Source organism: Passer domesticus, chromosome 7 (genome assembly GCF_036417665.1).
Source record: "Passer domesticus isolate bPasDom1 chromosome 7, bPasDom1.hap1, whole genome shotgun sequence".
NCBI lineage: Eukaryota > Metazoa > Chordata > Aves > Passeriformes > Passeridae > Passer > Passer domesticus.
In genome coordinates, this window is record NC_087480.1 from 19,323,709 (window position 1) to 19,344,877 (window position 21,169).

General features: G+C 58.5%; 1 protein-coding gene across 5 annotated transcripts; it reads right to left on the bottom strand.

The window, feature by feature from the left end:
• Window positions 1-28: 28 nt before the first annotated feature.
• DGKK (diacylglycerol kinase kappa) lies at window positions 29-20,922 on the bottom strand. Of its 5 annotated transcripts, none has more exons than XM_064427373.1 (30): window positions 20,666-20,922; window positions 19,478-19,722; window positions 10,575-10,685; window positions 10,380-10,460; window positions 10,048-10,152; window positions 9,715-9,847; window positions 9,440-9,546; window positions 8,906-9,031; window positions 8,658-8,760; window positions 7,024-7,186; window positions 6,819-6,927; window positions 6,510-6,649; window positions 6,293-6,374; window positions 5,717-5,808; window positions 5,359-5,458; window positions 4,883-5,123; window positions 4,552-4,650; window positions 4,343-4,442; window positions 3,816-3,923; window positions 3,276-3,369; window positions 3,090-3,197; window positions 2,838-2,951; window positions 2,571-2,705; window positions 2,321-2,487; window positions 2,098-2,215; window positions 1,925-2,011; window positions 1,716-1,832; window positions 1,534-1,636; window positions 902-1,032; window positions 29-480 (listed from the first exon to the last, which is right to left on the bottom strand). In XM_064427373.1, exons 2-30 carry the CDS (start codon window positions 19,673-19,675, stop codon window positions 406-408), a joined length of 3,447 nt encoding a protein of 1,148 aa, XP_064283443.1. In that variant the 5' UTR covers window positions 19,676-19,722; window positions 20,666-20,922; the 3' UTR covers window positions 29-405. The 5 variants fall into 5 exon arrangements, with proteins under 5 accessions (XP_064283443.1, XP_064283442.1, XP_064283440.1 ...); XM_064427372.1 differs by having other exon boundaries at window positions 902-1,029; window positions 3,276-3,372; window positions 20,666-20,921; XM_064427370.1 differs by having other exon boundaries at window positions 3,276-3,372; window positions 20,666-20,921.
• Window positions 20,923-21,169: the final 247 nt, after the last annotated feature.

Consider the following 21,169-nt stretch of genomic DNA (forward strand, 5'->3'; position numbering starts at 1 on the left):
CACCTTCCCCTTAGTAATGACACTACGCTAGCAGCAGCAATGAGTATCTTCTCTCCAAATATTTACACAGCATAAATACCCACATGGGGAAGGGGAAACTTTGCTTTGGCTCCAGCTTGAGCACACAGAGGGTGGCCCCAGCTCCTACAGTGACCCTGATGGGGTGGGACTGGTGGTCAGACCACACACCTATCAGGGCAGACCTCTGCTTCAGTGTCTCCAGCCCCATAGGCTGGGGGAGAGGCAGTGGTTCCAGGGTCACTGGGGACAGAGTTAAAGCGAGGCAAGCAGGGGGAGCTCCATACATATGGGGCAAGGGCAGGGACCTGTTCCCCTATCCAACCCCTGTTCCCTGGGGGCAGCACCCACCCAGCACCTGGACTGGGCTGCTGCTCTGCTGTCAGCCTAGGGCAGGTTGCTGAGTTCCTTAATGGCCTGAAGGATCCTCTTCATATGGCCCACTTTGGTGATCCCCAGGTCCTGCAGGAAAGAGAAAGAGGAGGTGATGCATTTGCAGGGGGCAGCTCTTGGCCCTTGCCAGTAGACAATGCCACAGGGTGGAGGATGAGGTACAGCCCAGCTCCCCATCCTCTCCCTTGCTCGAGCATAGTGCTTGCTTGAAGCCCACCTCCTGAAAGCACAACCCCATGCCTGAATGCAGGTGAGGGTCAGCTGCTGCTGATACTGCTTTGAACAGGTGTATGGAGCCTTGCAAGCTGGAGGACCAAGGCCACCCTTCCTCCCCAGCTTCCCCACCCCTGTGCAGAAGCTGCACAAACTCAACTCTGCGGACCCAGATGTAGGGCCAACCTGCTACCAGGAGGGATAGGGAGAGGAGGGATGGAGGACCCCCATGCTCCCCAGGGCTGGGGGTCCCTCAGGAGGCACAAGGGGGTTGTACCTTAAGGTCTCTCCTCTCCAGCAGAATCAACTCTGAGCCCTGGATGTCATGCCGGACAAAAATGTCTCTGTATTCTCCTAAACCAAGCGTTTCCAGCCAAGCTGCCACCTCCTCGGAGCCCCACTTGTCTGCTAGCAGGGAAGAAAACCACAGTGGTGGACTGCTGGGGCCCGTGGAGGCAGTGGGACGCAGCAGCACAGGCAGCAGTGATGGCAGCCTGTGGTCAGCAGACAGCATACCCCCTCCCACCCCTGACTGCAGCAGGGCCAGAGGCCACAACCTGCTCAGGCTGCAGAGGTCTCTCCTTGGCGTGCTTACAGAGCACCCGAGCTGCTCCCCCGCAGCCAGACCCTCAGCTGTTGTCAAGGGACTTACCCAAAGGTCTGAGCTGCACCAGAGCCCCTTTCTCCCCCTAGCCAAGGAGTTATGGGGTTGGGGTGCTCTGCATGTCTGATATCAGAAAAAGCTTTAAGGGGCTCTTGGTGACAAGGGTGCCACCCCCAGGCAGCCAGGTTCCCCCTTCCTGAGGATTCTTCCCAGCATTCCCAGGACAGGAGACTGAAGGACAGGTCAGCACAGGGGGTCCTTTCTGCATGGACTGTCTCTCCCTGGCACACTGCTGCTCACTTTACCTGGGAGCACAGTGTTGGCCTTCTGCTTCTGCAGCTTGTCCTTCTCCTTCCTAGGCTTGGGGATGTTGAGGCGAAGCTTAAAGCTGCCCTTGCTGGCACCTTCCTGTGAGAAGCCACGCTTGCTGGGATGCTACAGTTCCCTGAGGCTGGGCTGTGCCAGACCCCAGTCCCTGTGCACCCACCTCCTCAGCAGGGTGGGCAATAGGGCCCAGCCAGTGGATGTCCAGCAGCCGCTGCAACTCCTGGCCCAGCACACTCAGGGGGCCCTGAAGCGCCTCCTCCTCCTGCGGCGAGTCCAGCTGTGGAAGACGGGGACCATACCCAACCCTGCTGCCATCCCCAGAGGTAGCAGCCTTGAGGGGCTTTGGGTGCTCTCCAGTCCCTAACTCACCGCCTTCCCTTCCAGGAATGCCCTGGTCTCAGCCCACAGCTCCTTGATGCTCAACACCATCTCCACAGCCATATTCCTGCTAAGAAACTGGGGCACAGAAGGGTAACCCCTTGAGTGGCAGGGCCCCATGGGGCCTGGGTAAAGGCTGCCTTACACTCCCAGTCCCTGCTCACCTCTGAGGTGCCAGCAGCTTTGTGGGAGAGGGCTTCACTCAGTGCCAGGGAGCTGGCATTGACTGCATGCGCCAGCTCCTGCTCCATGGCTTTGTGAGCCTTGGCTGCCTCATGGATCCTGCGGGTGACAGGGGCTGGAGCTGCCAGGGCTCCCCTGGCTGCATGGCCACAGGACAGTTCCCCCTTCCCTGTGCCCACTATATTCCCCTTCCCATAGTCTGACCTGGCAATGAGGGTCTCAGCAACCCGTGAGACCTGCTGCAAGAGGCTGCTCTCCTCCTCAGTCAGGTACTCCATGGACTGCTGCGAGCTGAGCCGTGGCCGTGTAGCTGCTCGGTAGCTCTCGCCTTTCTGCTTGTCCTCCCAAGACTTGAGGGTGCTTTCAAATGCCTGTGGGGGACAGACATGGCCCCTCTGAGATGGTCATACTTCCCCATATCCCAGCATGGTCTTGCTGAGCACCTCAATCTCACCCGGTCCCTTGTCAGCATCTGGGCTCTGTTCTTGTGCTGGATTTTGATGATGCCAGGTGGCTGGATCCAGGCTTCTCCATCCACCTGCACAGGGACACCCTCGTCGCCCCGGATGGTGATCTTCACCACACGGCACTGTGGGACAGACAGCCCAGAGGTGGCATCAATAGCTGCCGAGCTGAGCAGAGCCGCACTGCCTCAGGCTCCACTGCTGCCCCAAAAGCGTTCAGGCATTAGTTGTGGTCCTGCAGGGTACCTCACCACTACCTGTGCAATGCGATGGTGCTGGAGGTTGATGACCCGTGACATGGCCATCTGGATGCTGCCAAAGACTGCCACTACCTCCAGCTTCTTGTCATCGAAGGATGGAGCCCCAAAGTTCTGTAGAGGACCACTACACATGAAGACTTCCATTTTCCCCACGTGTGCCCAAGGCAGGGACACCCTAGCCCTGGGCTATCTTAGGACTGGGGAAAGGACATCACGCCACCCAACTCACGTCATGGTACTGGCACTCACATTGTCCTCCTTGGTGCCTCCCCAGAAGTTGATGCCCCCGGCATAGCTGGGGATGTTGAGGACAGCAATGCCCTGCAGGCTGGGCAGTGAGATAGGCACCCCATCACACTGCAAGAGAGGGCTAAGCCTGGGGGGCTGCTGTAATGCTGCCCCTCCCACCCTTTCCCTGTTCTCCCAGCCCTGTACCTCCAGCTGTACCCGCTGCTCCAGGTTCTTGTAGGTGCGCTGCAGGAGCTCCTTCGTGCCTAGCACCCCATACCACATCATGTTCTTGGTGCGACTGCTGTGGGACAAAGTGGAACAGATGCGGGGCTGTGGGCTCCCCACTGCTTCTCACAGGCCCCACACCCTTCCTGGGGCACTGTGCTGAGCAGTCCCAGACTGCTGGCCCCACCTGCAGTTTCCTCAATTCTTGCTACCTCCCAAAGGTGCAGCATGTTGCACCCAGATTTCAACCCTTCCATGCCAGCATGGCAATGTCCCTCTTTCCAGGTGCAGAGCAAGTAAATCCCACTGAGTCCTCATGTCTTCACCCTTTCTGGATGTTTGCAGCCTGCTACCAAGGGATGCTCATGCCAGCAATGGGTGTAGGTACAAAATCTGCTGCAGGAAGGATCTCCAACACAGTAGGACTGAGTCACCCCTAGGGCTCCCAGCAACTTGATGTCACTGGAAAGCCTGAGGTACATGTTTTTTCCTGGAGGAAATCCAGGGGTTCCAGCCCACCTGCACTTCTTGGGATGCTCATCGCGTTTGTTGTTGAACTCCAGGGAGATCTTTGCATCCAGGCCAATGCCAAAGTAGTTATTCATGACACATTTCTCCAAGAAGTGTCTGAAATCAGCAAAGAGGGAAAGCAGGTTGAGCAGCAGCTGCACATTGGTGACTCTGGGTTGGCACCAGATGATGCAGTGTAACACCCACTGGAGCAGAGCGGCTGGCACTGGGAAGCCTGACCAAAACCAGCAGGGATGGCTGCTAGTTTCCCTCAGTCACCATGGCAGGACACCCATGGCACAGCCAGGACCTGCCTGCAGGTGGGAACACCAAGCTCAAAGCATCAGCCAGGGATCCCACACCATCCACAGGCAGGCTACCCCAGCATGGGCACTGCTTGGCCAGGGAGGGCCTGGTAGCAGGGATGCCACACTGGTGGGCAGCAGCCTTGTCAAAGGGGCAGCATGGTACCAGCTCTGCTCCTGAGCAGCAAAAGTGGGCCAGGGTCTCCAGGGCAGGCAGAACACCTGACTCACAGGGTGCTGGGGTCTTCAGGGAACTGGAAGCTTCCAAAGGTGTCTGGCCGGTCCAGGATGATGGAGGAAGACGCAGAGGTCACAGTCACCCGCCGGGAGCCTGGCCAGGGTGACAGGGAGGTAGCTGCTACAAGAGTTCTCACCCTGAGCCCATCCCGCAGCTCACCCCCATACCCCACAAAATGCCACATGCCCTGCTGGCATCTTACTGAGTTTCTCCTCCTCCTTTTTGAACTCCTCTGAGCTGTCCTTGCTGGGGCCCACACTGCCCTGGTAGGCTTGGGTCTGCTTGTTCTGCTCATCCACAGCTGGATACAAAGAGGGGCATGACAGGGAGTCTGTGCAGCCCTGTAGCCCCTCCTCGTGTCAGCCCTGTGGGCTCCTGCCAGGAAGGGCTCAGGGTGGGGCCACTGCTGCCATCCCAAGGATCCCGGGGGAGAACAAAGGCATGGGTGCAGCACACCAACCCAGTGTGGCTTCACAGCCCCTGCCAGGCTGCTGCAGCATCAGGGAAGCTGCCAGCTCCCATCACTCCCTCACCTTTCTCTGTCTGCTCAATGATTTGCCTCAGGGCTTTCTTCAGGCTGTTTGCCCGCAGCATGAGCTGCTCCTTGGATTTGAAGATGCGAGGCTGGGGGTTGGGGTTGAAGCTGCCAGCTTTCTCCTGGTCCTTGACATCAGCATGGGTGGCCTGTGCCATTTCTTCAGGGACCATGATGGCCTGAGCTTCCTCATTCAGCTCCCGCACCAATGAGTCCAGCTTTTCATTCAGCATGGCGCACTGTGGGACACCTAGCCCACTCAGCCCTGGCACATGCTCCTGCCAGTGCTGGGTGCTTTGCTGGGCACTATGAGTGCCCGGATACCCCCAAGCACCTGGACACCCCGTGCCTGGGCACCCCAAGCATGGCACACCCCAATACATACTCAAGGGCATAGGTCTGTGGAGCAGCCCTTCCCCTGCTCGAGTGCTGTGCCACCAGCTTGACCCACCCTCCAGCTGCCCTGCAACACACCTTCTGTGCCATCAGCTCAGCCTCCTGCTTGTTCTCTGTCGCTCTCTTGTAAGCCCGCCCAACTTCAGTCACAAAGTCATTGACAGTACCACAGAGGAACCTGCCAAGGGAAGGGGCTGGAGGTCAAGAGGGGCACAGCATGGCCAGCGAGGCAGAGACACCAGCCAGGGCACCTGCTGGGATAACACCGCTGCTCCAGAGGGCCAGAACCAGGATTATCTGCCAGGCACCAGCACAGCTGGCAGCTGCTGGCAGCCAGTTGGGACAGCCTGGCCAAGGGGGGTGCAGTGGTCCCGAGGACAGGCCCCAGCCTAGCAAAGGGGGCTCCTGGCACCCCCATCAACAGCCCCCTCCTTACTTTGCAGAGGAGATCACCACTGAGTGCTTGTCTGACTCCAGGATCTTGGCCAGGTGGAAGGCAACAGAGTCCGCATAATGGGAGATCTGGACCTGGGGGACACAGGTGGACACAGCTGGACACCTGCCACCTTGCCATGTTCCCCGCTCAGGAATGGAGCTTTGCCCAGCCAGCTTTGAACTGGGAATGATCAGCCCTTATTCAGTCCACTCCCCACCAATGAGGGTAGCTATGCCCATGCTGCTGGGCAGAGGGGAGGTAAGTTACATCAGGAGGGAAACTGAGGCAAGGGGCTGAACAGGAGCACACAGAAGAGTCCAAAGCAGCTGGCCAGTGGCAGGCTAGCTCTACCTCACCTTCTGCCTGCTCCCAACTGCACATGCCAGGCTAAGACCTGCCAGGCTCATTTCATTGCATACAGCCAACTCCAACCCCCTCAGAGCCCCAGTTCCCAGGGACCCCAGAATAATCTTCCTGTGCCATCTCTCCCTGTGTGTCCCTGAATTGGGTTGAACAGGAACCTGCCCTCCAGCCTACCCTCCCCATCTCAAGCCCCCAAATGCCACCAGTTCCCACCTGGATGTTGGAGTCCCCATTTTCCTCCTCCTTCAGGGCTGAGGGGGACTGCTTGGGGGCCTCATAGGTAAGCACACTCCACCTGGCAAGCAGAGACCACAGCTGTTTGCCATCTCCTGGCCCACTAGCACAGGGACAGGCAAGGAACTGGGACAGGTTTCCCAAGAGATACCAGGGTAGGGGGGACAGAGAGGCATGTATTCCATGCCCTGCTCACCGGTCCAGCATTTTGGTGGTGGCCCTTTCCAGCTTCTCCAGGACCTGCAGCAGCTGAGTGTCATCGTCACACAGGCTGCCCCAACCCAGGACCCGTGCAAGGTCATTACCAGTCCCCAGCGGCAGGACACCTAGCTGACACTGCAGGAAAAAAGACAGAGTGGAGGGGCTCAGAGCAGCCTCCAAGGGCACCTGTGACACCCCCAACTTTGCTGTGCCCATTGCTTGGCAGCACCTGGGGCACACAAAGTGTGCCAGTGCTGGGGACGGTGCCAGCCTTCACTAGTAATACCAGGCACTCCCAACTCACCTGCTTGTGGAGGCCAAGGGCATCAATCTCAGAGAGCACCCAACCCACGCTGCCATCCCCACCACACACCAGGATTCTGAAGGTGGAGAACTTCTGGAAGAGGCGCAGCCTGGGTGGGGGGCAAGGAAAGAGGGACTAGGTGATGTGCCAGGTGCCCACTGGGATCATAACAAGACAATTCCAGGGTGCTCAGGCTGGTGCTTACCCCAGGTGTGGGCCCCCATTCATGAGGTCAAAGACTTGGGCTGGGTTGAGGAACTGCTTGAACTTGCGCAGAAACTTGACACCCTGGTTGTCCCCACTCTTGGAGTTGACAAAAGCCAGGAGAGGGCTGGAGCAGGTCGAGGGGCAGGTGGCTTTCCAGAAACCTGCAGTAAGCCCAAACACGTGAGCCCCAGCTCTCACTCCCCACACACACTTTAGGTGAGCAGAGTATGGACACTTCATCTGTGCCAAGCCCAACCTGTGGGGTGCTGGGGAAGGAGGGGCAGTGATGGGGTTGTCCGGGGAATGGTCAGGGACAGAGGGAAGAGGAAGCACTATGCTTTTAAAGAAATGAGATGGGCAAAGAAATGTGCTCAAGGCAGAGCAGGATTGACAGCTAGCCCAGAGCCCGCACCTGCCTCAGGCACATCTTGGCCATGCCAGTTCCTTGGCTGGTGTCTGCAGGCTTCTTCCCTTGGCAGACCAAGCAACGCTGCAGCAGGGACCCTATCAGCCATTGTGCCACTGGCACCAGCCCCACAGCTATTGCCCTTAGAGCCCCATGGGCTGCAATCAGGAGCCCCGTACCCCCACCACAGCAGGAGCATGGGGGCAACATCCTCAGAGCTCCCCACTCCTTGCCTGGCCACTGCTCCATCTCCACTCCCAGCCCAGCTGAGCAGAGCGGTAACACAAAGCACTGAGAGCTGCTGAGTCAGAGCGTGGGCTGCAGCGGAAAAGCTTGCTGCCAGCAGTACTCATACGCTGCAGCAGGACAGCATGGCAGAACAAGGGGGGACTGAGGCCTTGACAAGCTGTTCCTAGTCAGGTGGGCAACAGTCACAGCCACGGATGGCTGGGCTGCTGGAGAGGGACAGGGCAGAGATGCTGCCAGGGATCAGCCACCAGCAGCCGAGGCTCTGGAGCTGAGGAACAGCCGCGTGATTGTTACCCTGACAGCATCCCAATGAGTAACAAGAGGCAAATGAGCCACCGGCTGAGCTGAGTGGTGAAAAGCATCAAAGAATGAAGAAAGAAATATCCGGAGGAGAAGAACAGATTTTGCTCAGCGGAGGCCAGCTGGGCCCCTCAGGAGGAGACAGCTGGGGGGTCCCCCCACGCTCCACATGGCTTCTCCCTGCAGTGTCCCATGCCAGGGCAAAGCTGTGCTCTGCACTACTGAATAAACAGCTGAGCTTCAGACACTGAGAAACAACCCAAGCAAGAGCTTTATCCTGCCTCGAGAGATGCTGAACCATTGAGGTGCAACAGAGGACAGCCCACCTCAGGGGTATAGGGCTGGCACTGCTGATCCCAGCACAGAGGCATCATGTCCTGAGCCACTGCAAGTGGTGACCTGGCAGGAGCAGCTAAAGCCACATGTGGGCAAGAAATGCCACCCCAAAGCCCACAGAATAGCACCAAGCCCTGAAATAGAGTGCAAGGCAACAAGCAGCCTTCAACTAAGGGAGGGGCATTGACTCTGGAGCCTACTGAAGGTGGTGCTCCTGCTGCCCCACAAAACAGGCACAGTGCAACAAGTCAAAACCTCCAGAACACCTCAGAGCTCAAAGCCCTATCCCAAACAGCCTGACCCCCCTTCCACCAGACCAGCCCTGTGCCTCCACAACTCACCATCAGAATCGATGCTGTTCAAGGCAGTTGGTGGGATGATGGACACTTTGTACTGGCCCAGGGGGCACCTCTTGCCAAGGAGCTCCTTGCAGGCACTGTGAACCTGGGAACACAGGAACACCTATATAAGCAGAGCTGGGGGACGCAGCACCAAAGTCTCAGCATGAGCTTTCCCAGAGATGCACACAGGAGGGGCAGTGCTGTCTGTGCTGGGAAAGGGCTGGGGACAGGGATGGGTATATCCTTACAATGGCCTTGCACCAGAGACACCGCCAGTCCTGCAGCCTCCGGACACTGCCACAGGTCCGGTCGCACACAGCACAGCGTGCACTGACGGGCAAGTTCCCCTCCAGCCACTGATGGGGCATGGCCACCTGCGGAGAAGAGCAGCTACCAATAGCATCCTGCACGCCTGAGGGAAAGATCATAGGCCACCTCTTTCCCCAAGCACCATGGAGGTGGTGCCGTGCAGCAGGGCAAGGTGGGTCTGGGACCCCTCCCATGTCGTCTCATCCCTGCCCACCTGGCTACTTGAAGCCATCAGCATGAGGCAGGGCAGACATATCCCAAGAAAATGTCTGGAGGTGGCCCCACTCGGACAGCAAAAAGGAATCCTGATACAGGGTTCCAGAGGAGGTGTCCCCAAGCTATGCCCCTGCAGAGCCAAGCCCAGAGGCCACACAGTGCAGGGGACAGCTACAATTTCTTCCTGCTTCCTGATTTGGGCACAGCAAGGCTAGTTCTGATGGAGGATCTATCCTGCCAGGATCTCCCCTGCTTACCCCATCCTCATCCTCGATGATTTCAATGCCGATGGAGGCCAGAGTCGTCCACTTGCAGTTGTTTGTGGCTCTGACAGCACAGCGCTTGTGTGCCTTGAACTTGCAGACTGCATGGGGGGGAGCAGTGAGGAGCAGAGAAGGTCCCCATGGCACACACATCCCTGGTCCCAAACCCCTCTGCATCTGGGCAGTGGGCATCACCTTGCAGCACTCCTGCTCTGGCCCAGCCTTGAGAGGCTGCCCTGCCCACCTCCCAGCAGGACCCCAGCACTGACCTTCACAGGAGAGGCCATGGGAGGTGACCCCTGGGAGAGCTTCGCGGCACACATTGCAGAAGGTGGGGCGGGCGTGGGAGCAGGCGTACCAGTTGTGCATGCCCGAGAAGTGCTCCATGTTGAACTGTGTGGCCTGGAGGCACAGCCCTGCCCCATCAGTGCCCGGCACCCTCAGCCAGCACTCCCTCCCTCCTGGCCCTCCAAGTCCCCCCAGCCCAACTCCTGTCCTTGGGGGGCTGTGCCAAGGGCAACAGCTCTTGTCTGGCAATCAAAGGCACACAGAGGGAAACACACATAGAAATACGGATCCATACAGCACCCTGCCCACATCACCTCATGGATCTCCCACTTCTGGACAGATTTCAGGGCCGTGATCCAGTCCTCCATCTCCTTCCGGTTCTCCGCACATAAAATGAGCTTCCTGAATGGCGTGATCACCTGCAACAGCCACCATCCCCACATTCCCTCGCAAGGCCACTGCCAGGCCAGCCAGAACCCAGCCCAGACCCCAGCAATCACTGGCACACTAGTGCCACCTCAAGCAGCAGGAGGCCATGCTATGGAGCGCTCCATGGCTCTGCAGGGATGAGGGAGGTCTGTAGTGCCTCCCCACATGGCTCCGAGGTCTCCACAGGGTGCAGTTGGTAGCCCCACACCTCCCTCACCGTGAAACTGTTGTTGATGTTCTTGGTGCTGGTCTCGGCCACACTGGCATCAGACAGGTCCACCTCATCAAAGATCAGGGACTGCGAGGGAGGAACCAGAGCCCCAGTCCACCAGGCAGAGATCTCTGTCCCCTCCTGGGCTGGCAGGCTCAGGTCCCCCCCAACTGGGCATGTTGGAAGCACCCTCCAGCCTACCTTGGCATCCTTAGCATAATAAAGTGTCCTGCCTCGCAGCTTGAAGTATCGTCTCTTCCACCTCTGGAAGGAGCTCGTCTGCTTCAGCAACAGCCCCTCCTTTACGCTCTTCTGCAGAGACCACAGTGTCCTGAGCTCCCGTAGCCCCCCAGCATCACCAAAGCCACCATTTTCCCCTGTAACACCAGTCCCCAGGTCCCCAGGAGCACAGACTGGACATTCTGGGACTCACTCTTTGCTGCATGTAGCAGGGCAAATTATGTTCCCTGCCTACCATCGCCTGGGTACTGGGCACTGCCTGTGATCTGGAAGGATGCTGCTGGGCATGGCAGTGCTAAAAGATGCAGGTCTCCAGCATTGCAGAGGCTCCACTGTTGATGCTTCCTCTCCATCCCCAGGGTAGTGCCTGGAGATCCTCACCCTGCTGCAGCTCCTTAGAAGCCAAGGGCAGAACTGGAGCCAGGAGAGCTTCCTTTAAGAGGACACTAGTGTCCCAGAGATACCAACTGCATCTTCAGAGTGGCATTACCTGGGCACTGCGGCCCCAGCCAGTTTGGAGAGCAGAGCTGGAGCACAGCCGGAGTGCAGCCTTGCCCCCACAGCCCCCGGAGAGGACGACCTGGGGCTGAGGGTAGCCCACAGGAGACAGAGCATCCCCTGCAGCACAGTGCATCACTGCGACCTGGCTGCCTGTCCTCTGCCCTCCCCAAAACACAGCACCTGCCAATATTTACCCTTCTTGCAGTGGTGTTTACAAGACTCAATTAATTAGTGTTTGCAACATGGCTATGAGCCTGAAAGAGGAGGCAGAGATGCTCTGGCACTGCCTCATCTTTGATTGTATCTTCTTTAAACACTACCGGCAGCTCTGTTCAGCTGCTTCTCTGCAATTAGCTGCCACAGTGGTTGTATTCAATCCAGGCACATGATGACAAGCCACATTTAACGGCAAATTAGCACTGGGCTTGAGGGCACAGTGAGGGAAGCATGGCCCTGGGGCTCCGCACTCCTGTGCCCACCCATGTGCTGCAAGAGGTGGCAGCCAGGCACCCATCAGCCTGCAAACACACCAGCCCCAGGTCTCAGCCTTAATCTACTGCCCCCACAGGTCTGAACCAGATGGCCAAAGCACCAGCAATAGCAGAATCCTTCACAAAGAAGCTAAAACCCTGCCTGGGGTGCTCCCTGAGCCTCAACTGTCCAAATGCGTAACCCTCTTGAACCTCCCTGGGGCACCCACCACATTGTTCCCTGCTCTCTTCCAGGAAGAAGAGGGATGTTTTAAGCCTTTATCACTATCCAAGACTGGTGCAGAGTTTGGCTGCGGTCAATCAATCATCATGATGCCTTGGAATGCTGGTGCAGGTTCAAACAGCCCAGTGGTCCCCAGTGCCAGCACCCCGGGGCACATTATGTCCTTTTCCCATGGCCTCTCAGCTGTGAAAGCAGAGGGATCCTTCCAGTGGGGTCCACCTGTGACCTCAGATCCACACACAAATCATGCATCCTAGCAGTCCTTGTCCCACACCAGGAGGGGACAAGCCGGGGTCCTGCCATAGCCCGGTGGGATCCTGCCCCAAACACCACATCCACCACACTTGGCTGCACTGCTCAGGCACAGGTCCCGTGTTTGCTGCAGTCACTGCTGTTGTTGCAAAGGACAGGCAGTGTGTGACAGCGAGGAGAGGTGTTAGGAGCTGTGATGTGAAGGGCCGGGGGGGGGGAGCATTAGGAGAAAAGGATGACAAGGAGAAGGAAGAAGGGGCGGCTTCATGATGGCGCCTCAGGGCTACCTCAGCAGGAGCCAGAGCCAGCTCGGCAAGGGCACTCTGCCTGGCTCCAGGGCCACGTGGGTGGCAGGATATAGCAAGGACTGGCTGCCTGAGAGGGTGGCATCCACTCCTGCAAAGGAGGGTCAGAGCTGAAACTCCCCCAGCAGCAGCTCCTGACAGCAGCAAAAAGTCACCACCCAGCTCCAAGATGTCACAGTCCTGGCCCTCCCAGGGACAGGATGCAGCTGCCCTGAAAGGCAGACTCTCCCACCTTCACCACAACACCCATGAGAGCTCTCCCACCTTCACCACACTTCCAATATCATGGCTGGGGGGACTGTGCCTCAGTTTTCCACCAGTGCAGACTAATCCCTAGCCATCCCAACATGGGGCGGCAAAATTGGAGCAGAGAAGCTCAGGGGGCACCTCGCCCCATGCCCACCCTTGTGGGCTGCTTTGGGCATCAAAGCCCAAGCCCTCTGTGTCGCCATGTGCAGCATTTTGCTGCACAACTCCTCAGGTAAGTAGCTGCCCATCCAGGTTCCATCATCCCTGGTGTGTGATGCCATGTGGTATGGGTTCCATTGGTGCCCGCATGGGGCCAGAAAACCCCTCCCTGGGGAAAATAAGGCAGGTCCCCTTTTCAAAATAAGCCCTGGAGTCCAGCTGTCCCACACTGCCTGGGCAGGCACACAAGTCTGGGGTGTCAGAGAGCTGTTTTGGGATCTCATCTACCTCATTTTTTGACCACGGGTCTCAGCCAGGAGCACCTGCTCCACAGTTGGGGCAGAGAGCAGCTCCCAAGTGGCTCCATGGTTTTAGACCCCTGCTTTTGGAATGAACAACAGGAGGACACCTGAGAGGCACCTGATGGCTAAGGCCAGCAGCAGGCCCAGCCACACAGTGGGAAGCCACGCTGCAGCAGCATTGCTGGGTGCACCCAGTGTTTCCTCTTTGCAAAGAGAAAAGGGGTGACAATGGCAAGGGCAGACAGGCCATGCCAGGGTGGCATCACCCCTGCTGTGCTGGCTCCCCAAAGCCCTGTCCAGAGCACCAGGGTCACCACAACTGTATAGTAAGTGGCTATTAGGTACCCTAAAGCTCAAAAGAGCTGGAGCTGAGCACCTGCAGCACAGGGACTGCCTCTTCTTCCTGGAGAGTTTTGGGGACAGTGGGAGCACCGGCTCACTGGGCTGGGAGCTCTGCCCCGATTACTGCACAGCTGTAAAGCACAGTGTGCCACCCACACCCCAAAACAAACCCAAGCCCCTCCACTCACCCCAGCCACAGCTTTTCGTTCTGGAAAGCCCCAGGCAGCACTGCAGGGAGCCCCGGCAAAGCCAGAGCTGGTCTCACCTCAGCAACCGATGTGGCACACCCAGAGCCAAATACAACCTGCCCAGCAATCAGCCAGAGGCCAGCTTCCCTGTAGGACTCTGTCCCAGCAGTCCACTGCCCCATCCCGAGGTCCCTCCCTGCTCTCTCCAGCCCAGAGGACTCAGCACCAGCACTGGGGGGATGCCAGAGGCACAGGAAGGGAAAGGCGAGAATGAAACATACAGCATCTGCAGACATACTACCACCTCCAGGTCAGATGCAGCTGAAATGGCAGTGGCAGTGGGGACATAGGTAAAAATGGCCCTGGGAGGATGGGCAGACACATGCTGTGCCAGGACTAGGCTGGTTTCCAAAGGCCATCATGCATCAGGCTGCCTGTGTGCTTGGCACAAGCAGGAGGCTTGAACTGCAGTCCAGGGATTCTTCCATGTCAGGCTACAACCCAAAATGCCTTCCTTCAGCCCTAAAGCAGAGACCCAGGATGCTGCTTTGTTCTGCTACCTCACTCTCCCAGCTCTGCTACCACCATTCCTGGGAAGAGCCCAATGTGCAGCCAGGTCTGACCACAGCTGGGACAGGAGGGTTTTCCTGCTGGGATCAGCTTGGACAGTGAAGGAGTACCTGGAGAAGAGCCAGGAAGGTTGTTACCCAGGAATGCCGTAAGATACAGAGAGCCACACTATCTGCCCACACAGCTGGCCACCCTATACCACTCCTGAAGGGATATACTTGTCCCTGTGACCACACGATGCTTCACCCAGTAGGAGGAGAAGAGAAAGAGGATAACTTGTCAACACACCAACCTGCATTGCACCAGCATCATTCCAGGCAGCCACCCTCCTGCTCCAAGTGCAGCAGCCCACTGGGCACAAGCCAGGGCCCAGTTGCATTAGAGGTCATCCTCCAGCTGAGCCAGCAGGCACCAGGACAGCAGAGCAAAGCTGGCAGACCTCAAACAGCCCAGCTGCAGGGCTTCCACCAGCTGCTAAGCACCCCACAGGCTGGAGTCAGTTGGAAACCTTATCAAGCTTTGTGACACAGCAGAGCTCTTCCGGGACTGGGCAGTCAGGGGGCTCGGTGCCTGACAGGTGCTATGGCCCCACAGGCTCAGCTGCTCCCAGAGGATGGAGCTTTCTGCCACTGCAGGACCAACCACAATATCCCTTCCCCGTGCTGGGTGGGAGATTCCAGCACCAGTCCTGACAAGCCATCACATCGTGCCCACAAGACCACTGAACGGTGACAATGAACAGGAGGAGAAGAACGAGGAAAGGAGCCCCCAGAAGAAAGGCAACCCCCCTACAGCACATTATCCAGCAGCTGCTTTTTAGAAATGAGGTCATGCTTCCCTATCTACAGCCACATCGGTCCCCAGGCATCGTGCTAGCAAGCATCCCACATCAGCCCAACCTTTACTAGTTCACCCCTGCACCTTGTGCCCCAATGCTGGTGGGCACAGCCCTCCCACTCTGCCCAGCAAGGGCAGGAAAGAGCTGATGGGCAAGAACGACATTTACATAACTGAAAAAGTTAGCATGAAGAGGGTAGAGTGCTTGAGAAACCTCACAAACATCCGGCTAGTGACAGTGGGGCTATCTTCACACCCCAGGCACCAGCTTGGCGAGCCCTGATTAATGAGAGCAAGCCCAGCCTCCCTGGTCTCAGACAGTGTTTTCTTGTGTTGAGGTGCTGTTTCCTATTTTTTCACCTCTGTCCATTGGCAGACACCACCGAGAAGATCCTGGTTCCCCCTTTGCTGCACCCTCACTTTCAAAAACCAGGGACCCCTTGGTTACAGTCTCTCCTCCAGGCTGAACAGTACCAGCCCTCCCAGGCTCTCTCTCATGAGAGATGCTCCAGTGTCCCACCAGAGTCAAGTCTAGAGGATACACTGCTCAGGAGCCACGGTCCACCCTCCTGCTGCAGAAGAAAGGTTTCCAAGTCTGGCTCCAGCCAGCTCTACCTTCTTTCTTCATCTTTTGGCCAGGATCTATTGCTCAGTGGGCAGCCTTCCCCACAACCTGGCTCTACAGCACTGCCTCGCCAGGCTCCTTACAGCTGCCTAACACCCCAATATGCACAGGTACAACTTGCCTCATTCGTGGGGCACCCTGAGCCTGCAGGATGCTCAATATCTGCAGCAAGGACAAGGGTACCAATAACCACACTGACCTGCCTGAGCCCCATGGGAGGATTCTGGTGGGTCCCTCAGCCCCACCAAACAGCTGTGATGTATCTCAAGATCAGGAATTTGGGAACACAATTCCTCTTTCCAAACAGCAGACAAGCCATGGTTACCCCTGCCCACCATGGCCATGCACATTGTACCCATGCCACGGGCAACCCTGGATCCCTGGCATGCACCCCGATGTGTCCCCCTTAATGCCTCTACCTCTCAGCTCTGGTGCAATCACCCCAGGACCTGTCACTCACTGAACCAAACAGCACTGCTGGATCACTCTCTACCACCACTCTGGGGGGCAGCTGCTGGGAGAGCCCTTGCTGAGGCAGTGCTGGGGAATGAACACCCCAGCCACATGGGCAGGATGTGACCCACCACCCCCATCAACTCAAATGCGCTGGTGTGCCCCAGAACCAGCCCCTCTCTCCCCTTCACCTTCTCTCCAAGCCCAGCCCTAAGGGGACCAGTGCTGGGAAGCAGCATCACAGCCCCCTCTCACTCTGCACTTGCATACTTGGTACAGGCAACTGGCAGCCCCCAGATGCATTTGGGGTGGGGGGCAGGGAATGTCATCAAGACTCCATCCATACTGGAGCCTTTCAGTCCAGCAGGGACACCTGCATCTGGCAGTTGTTTTTGTCACTGAGCACAATGACCTCGCCGCCTCCACAGCAACGCTGGCACAAAGCACCCCACAGGATGTTCACAGTTCCAGCCTGGAGGTGTGGAGTGGGGAGTATGTGATTGATGTGGAGGCTTGACAAAGGGATGTGGGGGCATGAGCACTCAGAGTGCAGAAGCACTGGGACTGGCGAGAAGGAATCAGAGGATTCAACAGATCCCAAAATTATCCTCACCTATTCCTGTCCCAGGGGCTGGACAACAGCCTGGAGTGGGAGAAGCTGCCTGCTTCCATCACCAGAGACCAAGGTCTCTCCAATCAGTGTGGACGGGGTGGGGGTCCTGACCTTTCCCAGCCCCCCAACCTGGCAGGCTCCTATACACCCTCTCAAGCACCCCACCCACCATATATGACCCAAAATAGGACAGTGAGCCCTGACTCCCACCACCTGTTGTCTCAAGAGCTGCCACCCTGGCACTGAACTCTCCCTCATAAGCTGTGTTCTCTAGGTAGCTGCTCCTGGGGTGCAGGCAATGATTCCCTCCCCCTACCTCAGCCCCACATGGGTGCCAAGGATGTCCAGACAGGGGTGTCACTCAGGAAGGTGCCTGCCATGGCACACACCCTGTGGCTGGAGTGGCAGGCAGCACATGTGCTATGTCAGGCTGTAAGCCTGACCTGGGTTGCAGCAGCAATGTCATCCAAAAATCCTGATCTCTGCAGGGAAGGAAGGAGTCCATCCAACCAGACGCCAGGCTGGCAAGTGCAGTCCTGCCCATCTGGACCAGAGCAAAGGCATCCTCAGGAAAAACACTGAACCCCAACACTGAAAACACAGATGTGGTAGGGAAGGCATACACAGCTCACTCTCAGGCCCCTCCAGCTCCAGCCCTGCCAGCTCTCACTCTTTCCCCCAGCTCCATGGGCTGTTAACCCAGACATGTCATTTCCACCTGCCCATCCATCACACCACCTGCCTCCCTTGGCACACTGGCATGACCTCCTGCATGGCTAATTGCTGATGCCAAGCAGGATGTGGGCAGCAACCACAGCAGGCAGGGAGACAGCCTTTCCCCATGTGCAGCCCCATGTCAGCGGCAAGGCCAGAACCTGCTGGTGGTGTTGGGAGCTTTGGCGATGGGGCTGGGGCTCAGAGCATGCTCGTGTTCCTGTGCTGCTGCTGTAGGACATGGGCATAGCCCAGCCATCTGCCCCTCCCCCTCAGACTTCCTAGCACTGATGGCTGCCTGTGATGTCCTTGTGCCCCACAGCACAGCAAGTGCTGCATGGCAAACTCTAGTGGCTACTGCTGCCCTTCCAGAAGGGTGCTGAGGGCTCATACACAGAACTAAGCATCTCCATGATCCTGCCCACTGGTCTGGCTTCCCACCATGCCTCCTCCCCAACACCCTGCACCCAGCATAGCCCTCTAGACCCACCTGGCAGCCAACTTGGAGAGGGCATAGTTGATGCCAGCCTGCTTCAAAGAAGTGAAAATTGAGGTATGTTCCTTGAGCAGCCAGAGGGACTCAGTAAGAGCCCCCTCAATGCCCCATGCCCCAGAAGCCTCATCTGGCAAGTGGAAAAACCCCACAGTGCTAGGTTGAGAGCATGCAATTTCCATACCCTTGAAAAGGTATCATCTGCCCCACCTCAGGCCAGTGCACCAGGCTTGGCCCAACAGCCAAGAGAGGGCCAGCAGGAGGGGAGCCTGCCCCAGCCCCAAGCATCCCCACAGCTGCCACCAGACCCACACTGCTTCATTCCCCTTCCTCATGCCCTCAGCACCCAACACTAGAGTGCAGTTATAGCCCCCTTCTCCACAACTACATTCCTATGCTGTGTTTTCAGAACTCTCCCCTCTCCCTGGAGCAGCACAGCCACCAAATCCCCACTGAGGAGAGGCTGGCACCGGAAGCTGGCTGCAGGGGGATTTCTAGCAGCCCCCGTGTGCCGCCCAACACTGCAGGCACTGCCTTGACTCATTCCACCACCTCCTTCCCGCAGCTGAAAGGTGGATGCAAAGGACCAGCATGTCATCCAGAGCATTCTCCCAGCACTGTGTCTGCATCCTCCCTCCCCAGAATGTCCCCCCCCCAAACCTCCTTTTCTCCCCACATCCCACCTGGCCATTTGGCTGAGGTTATTTCTGCCTGAATTGCATTTCACTGTCCTCACCTGGGACACTGTCCTGACCTGGGACCTCTGACCACGCACTCCTGTTTGGCTAAAGGCACCACACCCCATATTTTGTAGCTTTTTCTGAGCAAACTGTGATACACACACGCGCGCACGCACGCGCGCACACACACACACACACACACAGAGACACTCCAGCTGCTGTCATGCTAGTGGCTGGGAAGTATGAGTGTCATGTCTGACCCCACAGGTGCTCCCATCTGTCCAGCAAGCCACCACTAGGGACTAGGTCTGTGGGAATGGGGCCTGCAGGGGAGCTGGCACAGCCAAATTGATCTGGGGCACTAGGAAAGATGCAGGTTCCATTTTGCCACCCACCAAGCCCTGCACACACAATACCTGCTGCAGGGTGTGGGATCCGAGGAGCCTACAGAACTGTCATGACCCTAAATCTCAGCCCCAGAGCATCTATAGAGCATCCCAAAAAGAGTCCTCTTCTTCCAGGGACAGGTAAGGGGAACCCAGGGGATACAAATGTAGCAGGAAGGCAATGTGATAGGGGCTCTCTGAGTATGGGAGAGACCCTGTTCCTGAATAGTGGGATAAAATCCATGCTTCACAGCCCTATGGGACCAATGCTGACACTACCACTGTGGGGTTTGCATGTTTCTATGTGCCCTCTCACAGGACACAGGGGGTCAGAACTCTCCCAGCTGTGGCTGGGTCAAGTCTGCCAGCAGCAAGACCCTGGTACTGCTTTACACCCTGGTAAACTCCCCTGCCTCATCCTCAGCAGTTACCCCACACCCAGCCAGCCCCTCACACACCGCAGGCATCACCCACCCCTGACCTTGCTTCTCATCTGCCCCGAGGTGGAAACCTTCCGGATGAGCTTGTGAGAACTGTCCTCCTGCTCGCCCTCGCTGTCGGATGACTCCTCACCACCAACCTCAGGTGAAATGGGTGCCAGCTTGTCCAGGTCCAGGGATGACACTGATTCCCGAGTTTTCCTCGAGAACAGGTCCCCAGGCACCAGCTTCTCGGCCATCTTCCGACCTGGCTTGGCTCAGAGCTCTGCAGCCCCTGATGACAGCCCTGAGAGGACAAGGACACACAGGAATGGAGGAAAAGCCCTGAAGAGGCATGCATGGCTTCCCATCCTGGAAGGCTCTGCTAGCTGGGAGGTGCAGCCCTGGAAATCAAGGGAGATGGCGCATCCTTGCCCAGAAATGACACTCAGGGTGGCATCCTTGCAGGCAAAGTTTTCCTTCCTTGCCTTTTTTTCAGCATCCCAACTATTCCTACCTGGCATCCCAACGTTGTCCCTGACTTGGGCACAGGACACTGTGGTTGCCCCCATGCTCAGGCACTGGTACATTGGTGCATAAAGGGGTGGAAGCCATTCCCGCAGCCTGTGCTATATCTCCTTGTTGCCCACCCCCGAGGTGCTGGGCTGCCCAGCGTGGCCGGGGACAGTGCGGGGATCTCCATGAAATGCAGCACTTGGACCCCGCCATCCGTCTGGCTCCGGCAACTGGGAAGGGATGGGTGAACCTCCCGTGCCCATGGGTCGCGAGCCCCGAGCAGGTGACTGCGGGTGGGCTGGGATGGACGGGGGAGCGCGGGGTTCCCGCATGCGGGGGAGGCCATGTCCCTATGGCATCCCTGCCGGCCCCGAGGGCTGAGGAGGGACTGAGGGGGCACCTACCTCGACAAGCGAGCCTGGACGGCAGCAGGGCTGCCGTGGCCGGGCCGGGGGTGGCGGGGGCGCCGTGCCGGGCCCCACGCACCTACCACGGGCTGGCTCCGCCGCGCCCTCCCCCTTCCCCGCAACCGCGGTGCCGTCTCTCGGCGCAGCAACAAGCGTCGCGGGGAGAGGAGAGGGAGGGAGTGAGGGCAGCGCTGCGGCCCGCGCTCCCCCCCGCTCCGGGTGCATTGCCTCCTCCAGCCCCAGGGCTGCCGGGTGCCGGATCCCCGCCGAGCATCCCGCAGCACGCCCAGGAGGGAGAAGGCGGAGCGCCCCCCGCCCCGCACACACCTTGCACGACCCGAGCCGCCGCCGCCGCCGGTGCAAGGTCGTTCCTTCTCCGGCCCCGGCCCGCCGTCCGCAGGTTCCCCCGGCCCCGCCAGGACGTGCCTCCGCAAGCGGCCCCGGCCCTGCCCCTGCCGCAAGCCCCGGCCTGCTCGGCACGGCGGGCGCTGCTGCGCGGCGCGGGCGGCCCACGCACGGCCCCGAGCATGCGGGCACAGCGGGCACCCGCGCGCCCCCGCGCGCATCCGTGTGCGGCACCCGCGCGGGCACGGGAGAGCACGTGCACGCTCGTGGGCACTGCCCGCCCACGCAGGCACGGCGGGCACACCCGGTGTGGGTGTGCTCACGCACACACCGCCGCCGCGCACATACGTGTGCACAGGCTCACACGTGCACGGGCAGGCACGGCTTCCACCGTGCACAAACGGATGCTCCCCTCACATGGGTGCATGCATGGGCATGGGAGAGCACATGCACCACTGCAGTGCACCTGTGTATGCACCACCCACG